The sequence below is a fragment of the Garra rufa genome, chromosome 2, assembly GCF_049309525.1.
Source record: "Garra rufa chromosome 2, GarRuf1.0, whole genome shotgun sequence".
NCBI lineage: Eukaryota > Metazoa > Chordata > Actinopteri > Cypriniformes > Cyprinidae > Garra > Garra rufa.
This window is the reverse complement of record NC_133362.1, coordinates 30,038,421-30,048,422: the sequence shown is the minus strand read 5'-3', so window position 1 is coordinate 30,048,422 and position 10,002 is coordinate 30,038,421. Positions and strand designations below refer to the sequence as shown.

Genomic DNA, 10,002 nt, shown 5'->3' with positions numbered 1-10,002 from the left:
TCTCTTATGCTCATCAAAGTTCCATTTATTTGATCAAAAATACAGAAAAAAGTAATATTATGGAATACTATTGCAAATAATATTGCAATAAAAGTTTTTTTATTTTAATATACTTTAAAATATAACTTATTCCTGTGATGCCAATCTGAATTTATTCAGCCATTACTCCAGTCTTCAGTGTCACATGATCCTTCAGTAATCATTCTAATATATATATATATATATATATATATATATATATATATATATATATATATATATATATATATATATATATAATATGAATAAAAGTATTAATTTCTTTCAAAGAGAGAGAGAAAGTTTGAGCTCAAACTTTGAATGAGGTGTTTATTGTTACAAAAGTTTTCAATTTTAAATAAATGCTGTTTTTTTAACATTTTTTTTTATTTATCAAAGAATCCTGAAAAAAGTATCACAGGTTTCAAAAAAATATTAAACAGCACAACTGCTTCCAACACTGAATAAATCAGCATATTAGAATGATTTCTGAAGGATCATGTGACACAAAAAAACTGGAGTAATGATGCTGATAACTCAGCTTTGCATCACAGGAATAAATTATATTTTAAAGTATATTAAAATAGAAAAACACTATTTTATATTGCATTAACATTTCACAATATTACAGTTTTTTCTGTATTTTAATCAAATAAACAGCCTAAACTATAATAAAACTATAGTGTGTGTGTGTGTGTGTGTGTGTGTGTGTGTGTGTGTGTGTGTGTGTGTGTGTTAGGGGTGTGCAAAGCAGCCGGTATTTGTATCTGTATTTGTATTTGTTGAGGGGGGAAAAGTATTTGTATTTGTATTTGTATTTGTATTCGAGTAAAATTTAAAATAAGTGTAAAAATCTTTTTTTTTTTGTGCGCTTAACTTTTAATTTACGTTATAGTGTAAGTATTTTGTAATTATATCCATTATAATAATTATTGATATGCAATATTGGTTAATGTTTTTGAATATGTAACAAGGAACGTCATTGAAAAAAAAATAACATGACAACCATTACCTCATCCATGGTTAAACCAACTAATAAAATACCATTATGAACATTATGAACCCCACCACCACCAGTCCTTGTTGGAGGATGCTGAACAGACAGAATTAAAATAAAAATAAAAATGTTCTTCTTCTGAAAGAACCTCTTTCTTGTGGCGTCTGCCGTTGCTAAGCAACCATGACCTGATCACTCAATGACGACTCGGAAGTTTCAGCAAAGCATAAATGGATTTCCAGTATTAAAAATCGCTTGCATTAGCTTTGCTATTAAATGTCTTTAAAAATGGTTATTCATGTACAGATATGATCAGCTGTTCCTCCAACTTGGCTGTTTTTTCAACGGTATAAGGGAAAGGGTGAAGCTGATTTGTTGGTTCTTGTCATATGACCTGCGTGCGCATGTGGCATTCTGAAAAGTTGAGATGTATTTATCCAAAGATTATAGAATATTTGTCTCGATGCGGCGCAGACGCGCCTGGAAAAAACGAGCGCGTAGCATCGTGTGAGCGTTGCTTTCATTATGAGCGCGCATACCGCGCGTCTACATTTGAAATAATGACGAACTTTAGCGCGCATTTGAACGGCCCCTAATAGAATAATCTCCCGATCAAACTCTGCTACCCAAAGTTATAAACCCAGTTAAGGTACAGAAATATATTCATCAAAAATAGTGAGGTAGTGAAGTCTTTTTTCACCCAGCCGAGTCTTCTCTGTTGCTGTGTGGAGCAGCCTGTGTCAGTCACCTCTTTTAACAGTTACACTGACTGCGGTCTCCTGAGGAAACGCAGCTTTTTTGATAGAAAGTTTTTCTTGTTCCCGAATACAAATATTTATTAAGGTATTTGTTCGAAATAAGTATTCGTTAAAAACACGCTATTTGTGCCTTTCCGAATACCGTATTCGGGTTCGGCTCCACCCCTAGTGTGTGTACATACATATACACACATAATTATATTAACATATTATATTAAAAATTTAAATTCTACACCCAGCATAAAAAGGTGGCTCAGGGAGATGGTACTGAATATGTCAATGGAGAAAATAACATATGTTATTAAAGGAAAGGGTAAGACTTTTGAAGATGTTTGGAATCCCTTTAGATCCTTCATAGAGAAGGAGGATAGTGACATGTTTAAGGAGACAATTGAAGATATGTGAGATTATAGGATGTATTTGTATTAGGAGGCCTTAATATTTTGTATATTTTGTATGTTATTTTTATTTATTTATTTATTTTTTATTATTATTATTATTTTTGTGTGTGTGTGTGTGTGTGTGTGTGTGTGTGTGTGTTTTAATTTATTAGTCTTGAGGATGTGAGTCCTGTACAAATTGAGTTATGCTATGTTGTAATGATGCGAAGACATCAATGTGTGTCTATACTGCATTTTGTATTTTTGTTCCTGCGTGTGTGTAATATATGTTGTTAAAAAGTTAATAAATATATTGGAAAAAAAATTAAATTCTAACAATACAATAAATAATATTTGTTATTCATATAATAGAATTCAAATAGAATATTGAATTATACATATGAAACTCAAATTCTATTTTTACAATTTTACACACATCCATTTGCTTTTACATGTAATAGTGGCCTAGAAATCTTCAATCTTCAATATGTTTTCTTCATTTTAAGTCAAAACTTTCCTTGTTTAACATTTTTTAAAATCATAACCCTTTGTTTATGCACAGGTTCAAATTCAAATATTTTCAATATGGTCTCAGATTTGTGTACACAACTGCACACAAACAAAGTCACAAAATGAAGTGTAATTGCCTGAGTACACACACTGTGCTACAACTGATGCCAAAGTACGACATCAGCTATGGAGGAAATGAAGAAAGTGAGTAATAGGCAGTGAATGAATGTCTTGTTCATAAATTATAGTTGCCATTCACCAATAAATCCTCCAAATTCCACAGCGTTCGGATGCCATGCCCACGGTTCATATTCAATTTTCAAAAACCTCTTTCACATGCACACACTGATTTTGATTTAACTCGCAGCTGTCATGCACGCAAGCACATCCAAACCACAGGGCATCCGTGCGCACATCTTCTGGAAGCAACAGGCACAAGTGTCAGATTGGAGTAGTCTAAACAGACTTGAGCAGCACAGCTGCGGGGAGAGCGTCATTCACTGCCAGAGAGTGCTGAGCACACGCTGAATGTGCTTTTCATATGAGCGCCAACAGCTCGCACAACTCTCACACTGAGCAACACAGGACCAGATGCTCCCACTTGAGGTAAACACTTGTTACCACTTGGGTCAATCCTTAAGCAGATCCAATGATCATCTGCAGTAGTGCAGTAATGTGATAGCTCAGTGCCACGCTCTGTTCTCACCTCAAGGCGATGCTGTAGGATTCAGGGTGGATGCAGGTTTGGTCCAGTGGGTTGAAGCCCTTGACTTTTTTCTTTTTCTCAGCTGTCTTTTTCAGAGGAACCTCGAGGCCTTCGTTACCTCCAGAGCTGACACTGCTTGAAGCACAATAACAGAAACATTGAGAGTAAAATGTATGAATTATAAATTTGCTTTTACATATGATTAGTGATCTAGAAACTATAAACATTTTGTCATTTTCTAGAAGTGGAGTAAGCTGTTCCCAGCGTTGGGAAGTAACTACTATAGTTATAGAATTATGCTATTTAATTGTTACAGTTAGTGAGAAATAATGAATAATTAAATTACAGTTTCTTATGAAAATCTTAATGATTGCAAAGGGGGTTACATCTGAATATTTTCACACAAACAGATTTGATTGATTTCTTTCTCAAATTGCATTGACTGCTCTAAAATATGAGACACCAGTGTTTCAGAAATTTAGGACACATGCTTATTCGATAACCATTTTATTTTTTATTTGGGTTTACTTTATACTTTATTTTTTAAGATTACCTATTTTTTTCCAAAGCATTGTTAGATACCAGTGTTTCCTATCATAGCTATGCAAAGATTTGATTTCAAAACAGTAACATAGCTATTAAACTATATCTTGATATGATTTAGAATCAGTATTTAACCTCAGAATGATCTCAAAGTAAAAGAGGCGCTGCTAAAGTCTGATTTTGTGGTGGCTGTGCTTTAAAATTATTTTTTTTATAACATTAATTTAATGAAGTCTGACCTCAGTGCAGCTACTGCCTGCTTTAAATGTTTGAAAATGATTAACAGTTTAGAAAAAATCTAGAAATTTAAATTTAGAAATGTAATCAAGTGTAATCAGTTAAATTACTTTTAATAAAGTAAGAAAAAAGTTACACTACTTATTACATTTTAAATAGGGTAATTTTCAAAGTAAACTTCCCACTTTTTAGTTGTCTTCTACAAGAAATGAGACATATCCAATTATATATCATGATGCATTATAATTCATATGGATAAATTCTGAAGATTATGAGACCATCAGCAGAAGTGTCTATATAACATATAACCACATAATTATAAAATTGTGAAAACAATAAATAATAAAACTTGAAGTTTGCTGCAGCTGCATTTACTAAACATCGAGCAAAACTTGCATGGAATTTGTAAAACATTTGACAAATTTCATACATTAAAAAAATAATAATAAAATAAAACCATCAATAATTAAATGCACGAACAACACAAACAATCAGAGAGACATTTTATTCTCAATATTACTGAAAAACAGATCAAATTACAGCTAAATAGATGTTTGGACTAAAACAACTTCTCAAGTCTTTATCTACATGCTACCATGCAAAAATTGTATTAAGTAAAAAAAAAGATATTTAAAATATATATGAATGAAAAAATAAGTAGAAGAGTAAAATAATTCACTAAACAATTCCTTTCTAAAATCTTGTTTGAACAATAATTACATTACTATCAGTCAGGGAAAGGTTTAATATTTAAAAAATGTGAATGCAGTCAAAAGTTTTTCAACATTATTTAATGAGCAGCAGCGCTATTATCTGTAATAATAATTAATATTAATTTAATATTAATTAAATTCATTTGCGACCCTGGACCACAAAGTCAGTCATATGTGTCTTTTTTTTTTTTTTTTTTTGCAACTAGGTGCCGAGATACGACTATTTGAAAATCTAGAATCTGAGGGTGAAAATAAATCTAAATAATGAGAAAATGGCCTCTAAAGTTGTCCAAATTAATATCATAGGAAATTTACAAAATATCTTTATGGAACATGATCTTTACTTAATATCCTAATGATTTTTAGCATAAAAGAAAAATTGACCATTTGACCCATACAATGTATAGTTGGCAATTGCTACAAATACACTGTGCTATTTATGACTGGTTTTGTGGTCCAGGGTCACATTTATTAATTAATATGAATTAACCATTGTAATTGTATTTTCTCCATTTGAAGGCAAAACTCATCATCACTATTGGTTAAGCCACATCTTAACCAGAAAATGAAAAAAAAAAAAAATGTATTTAGACATAATTTACATCATAAATAAATTACACAATGGCCTTTTTTTAATATATGACAATGTGACAAAAAAAAAAAAAACGCTTCATTTTTTAAATTAGGGGGCGACACTCACTGATCTTATCCCACTCACGCCTGGATGATATAAAGGCAGCTTGGTGCAAAAACTTGTAACTGTAGAAGTGTACCTGCGTACTGTCTCGGGGTTGATCCTGATGAAACCGGCACACTGCTGAAAGCTCTTAGGACCGAGGCCTTTGACCAGTTTCAGCTGCTCTCTGTTGAGAAAAGGCCCGTTCTTTTCTTTCCACTCCATAATATTGCGTGCTCGCCCTGCGTTTAGACCTGCTATGTGCCTGATAAAACAAAAAACATCATTTAGAAAAAAGGAAAATCTTACTTGAACATCCAAAACAAATATGTTTTTATGTTTGCAATATGTTTGGGCTAGGCTAGAAAGTGTTGCCATTTTTCTCTGACGCTTAAACACACCTTTTATGCTTTACGCAATGAAACTTCTTAGGTTGCAATGAGATTTAAGCAATTTAAGTGATTCAAATATAACAGTTATTCAGTCCAAAAAACCTAAACTTAACCTCTCACGTCTTCCTGCTTGACCGGCAGTTTCAATTCCTGTTTGTTTTTGGAATTATTCATTGCTTTATATGTCAATACTCAACATTAACCGCACATCCTGGATGAGGAACTTTAGAAGTCCACCCAAGGCCTTGGAAATTCCTTTTCATACTTATGTAATCCGTACACATTCACAAACAAGAAGTCAGATATTAGTAAAATATTGAGAACATTTTCCAGCACAACTACCAAATGGCTGCCTAAGATCTCATAATCTTTTCGACCTTTTCATACAAAACAGAAAGGCATTGAGTTGCTTTTTTTGTGAGACAGTATGGCCAATTCGAAGTGGCAGCTCCCCTAAAAGCAGCTATGTAAACATTGTATGTCATCACTTATAAATAAGGGGCGAATAATGCTGGAGCCACGAACACGTCGTCTGGAGCTCTGGTACTGTGAGCTCATTTAAAGTCAGGTAAACAGATGACCTGATCCCAGCCTACCTCACGAGCATTTAACCCTGCCTCTTAATGGGATCACACAGCTTTCCAGCTCTGAATGGTGATGTATGGGTGTCTAAGTACACTGTAAGTCAAAGGCATAATCCTATAGAGTTAAATATAGAAACCTGATCTTTATGAAATGAATGGATTTCAGTCTAATGCTCACATGGATCTGAATGAATGCATTGATGAAATATGAAAGTGTACCTGCTTCCATCAAAATATTTTTTAAACTTGCTTATACTAACTTTTTTTTAAAAGAATAAGCTGTGTAAATGAAACTAACATTTCGAAGGCACATCTAGGGGTATGTAGACACGATCCTGATGGTATTCCGGAAATAAATTATTCCAAGTCACTGTTTCCCGTAATGCAAACAATTTGCAATTACTCACAAAATCCTACAAGGTATTAGGCAGAGCAAGTGGATGTAATGAATGTGTACATTTCGGTGTTTCTGTAAGTTTATGTGACTAATATTCAAGGCTATATATCTAAATTTGTGTATACGTTAGCGAGCAGCAATGTTTGTGTATGTAGATCACAATGTTTGTGTGTAGTGGGGATGTGAAGAGATGTTACGGTGCGTGTCTCAGAGAGTGTGTGTGTGTGTGTGTGTGTGTGTGTGTGTGTGTGTGCGACGTGTAGGGTGTCAGACTAAACAGAGTGCTAAGCAATAACGGGGAGGCGAGTGAGAAGTTGCCATGTTGTGACTCCTGCTGGAAAGTATTTGGCCTCTACCTCATCAGCGTCTCTGAACAGATGTTGATGTCCACTCCCACGAAGCTCACGCACTCCTGCACCACCCCATCCAGCGCTGCCCTCAGCAAACTCTGTGACACGTCGTGCTGGAAAGAGTGACCACAGTCTTAGAACGTGTGTGTGTGTGTGTGTTAGAAAGGAGAAGGAAGGTCTCTGTTCTTGACCTGGGCTCTGAAATTGAAATCAAACACCTTGAAGATGTTTTTTTCTAGTCTGTTGACTTGATTTAATCACAGTTTTGACATATATTAAAAGTTCACAGAATTGCTATGGTTACTTTGAAAATAATTAAAAAGTTCTACTCCGTGTCTTTGGAAATGTCAAGAAAGTCTCCATCTATTAGATATCTCGGGAACAAATCGTGCTGTCTCAGTCACTTTCCAAAAACAAGCCGCTTCGCGAGGCCAATGTTGTGTCATTGGCAATCAAACGGTAACCCTAAATACTTTGCGGTGTTCGTGCTGGTCTGAGGGGGAAAAAAGAGACGGCAGAATAAAAAGGCAGCCAGTGGATCGCTTTGCCTCGAGAGACACGGAGAGAAGGTCTGAGGCTGTTTTCATTGGAAAGCATCTGTGACACTTCAAAGTCCTCTCACAGGGGTTTTCCATTAAGTGCAGGGAATTGATAAAGTTAATCCAGCCGAACTTTTCACACTTTGGAGGCGGTTTTCTAAAATGGAGATGGAATTCAAAGCAAAGAAAACCGCAAGGCCAAATCCAAAACTGACCAAAATTAGGAGCAAGCAGGGAATTCTGACAAGCCTTTGTCTGTCTTGCATTGGGACCAGCATCCATATGGAAGAAGTTATACCAGTGCTCCAGACCTGCTAAGAAGAATGTGCAATTCTTCATTTGGGAGAACTCATTACGGTGAACACCACCTCCACTTTTACAAGGTTTCCATTTTCATGTACTTGTTACAGTCCACCATGGTGGCTTGGGAGAAAAACTGATAACTGTACTCAAAACCTGATTAATGCATCGTGATATATGTGACCACAAATCCAGTCATAAAAAGCACTGGAATATTTGTAGCAATAGCCAACAATAATACTTTTATGCTTCTATTAGGTAAAAATCATGTTCTATGAAGATATTTTGAAAATTTCTTACCGTAAATATAATTTTGATTAGTAATATGCATTGCTAAGAACTTCGTTTGGACAACTTTAAAGGGGGTTTTCTCATTATTTAAATTTTTTTGCACCCTCAGATTCCAGATTTTCAAATAGTTGTATCTTAACAAACCATACATCAACAGAAAGCTTACTTATTCAGATTTCAGATGTTGTATAAATCTTAATTAAAAATATTTACTCTTATGACTGGTTTTGTGGTTCAGGGTCACAGGGTCATATATCAGAGTGAAATGGATTATTGAAAAAGAAAATACAATGTAGGGTTGTTGATTGGATGTTTTAGGCAGACTGAATGATAATGTTTTTTTTTTATGAAACATTAATGGACAGATTATTCACAATAACATCAATAACATGCCTTTAAAAAAATGAACATCCATTTCATGCTGAATTTAAGAAGGTTTACCTGTCTAGTAAATCCATATAAAGCAGGATCAAATATGTATAAAAAAAAGGACCCACTTTACATTGTCTCTAGCAACTATGTACTTAAATTTTAATTTTCACCAAAACTGGTCCCTAACTTTAACTGTATCCCATATCAATAGAAGCATTTTTCAATTCAACAATAAAGGAAAATCTTTTTCAAAAATGAAAACTCTGTCATTAATTACTCACCAAACCTGTAAGACCTTCGTTCATCAAATTAAGATATTATTGATAAATAGAGCTTTCTGACCTTGCGTAGACAGCAACGCAACTGACACGTTTAAGGCCCAGAAAGGTAGCAAGGACATTGTTAAAATTATCCATGTGACATCAGTGGTTCAACCGTAATGTTATGAAGCTATGAGAATACTTTGTGTGCAAAGACAGTATTAATTTTGACAGCAAATTTTGATTTAGTCTTAGTCATAGTCTTTTGACTAAAATGCCATTTAGTTTTAGTCATATTTTAGTCATCTGAATTGTTTTAGTTTTAGTATAGGTTTAGTTGACTAAATATCATAAGATTTAGCAACTAAATTAGGCTGCTGTCCTTTTAAAACCGAATGCACGGATGCGATGTACTGATACATGTCCGATATTCTCCCAACTGTTTACGTTCACCTGAGACGTAACTGAGTGTGTTTATGTGAATACTCATAAAAACAGACAATTCAACATCATTCTGTGTGTATTTATCCGTTCATGTGATACAAAAGTTCTTGTGCGATCAGAAAACCAAATCGTACTGAGCTCTCTTTTGTGTCATCGCTCTTTTCTTACTCCCAAAAATTGACATTTTTGAACATTTTATGAGACGTGCAGCAAATATATGTTAGCTTATGTCCAGCCGGATAGATCAATAGGCTATGATACAGTTCAAATGTACGCATCTAACCTCCTAACCACGCAGCATGTTCATTCTGAATGAATCTCTTCTCAAATTCTTCCTCCCTAACATTTAAATCTCATCTTTATTCATTGATGAAAATGTCAATAGATTTTTGTCATAGTTTTATTTCATTATCGTCTCGTTTTCGTCTGTGAAAAAAATGCTGTTGATGAAAAATTTTCCTCAACAAAATTAACACTGCGCAAAGAAAATAAATATAATAACTTTATTTAACAATTTCTTCTCTTCCGTCTCAGT

General features: G+C 34.1%; 1 protein-coding gene across 2 annotated transcripts in view; it reads right to left on the bottom strand.

Moving 5' to 3' along the window:
• srbd1 (S1 RNA binding domain 1) overlaps window positions 1-10,002 on the bottom strand; it is a 92,351-nt gene that overhangs the window by 19,635 nt on the left and 62,714 nt on the right. Inside the window, exons 16-18 of one of the 2 annotated variants that reach the window (XM_073835079.1) lie at window positions 7,268-7,374; window positions 5,636-5,803; window positions 3,370-3,501 (exon numbers count right to left, since the gene is read on the bottom strand). In XM_073835079.1, the coding sequence (XP_073691180.1) occupies window positions 3,370-3,501; window positions 5,636-5,803; window positions 7,268-7,374 (407 nt within the window). Of the gene's footprint in view, window positions 1-3,369; window positions 3,505-5,635; window positions 5,804-7,267; window positions 7,375-10,002 lie in introns of both variants that reach the window. The other variant, XM_073835078.1, reaches the window with a different exon arrangement.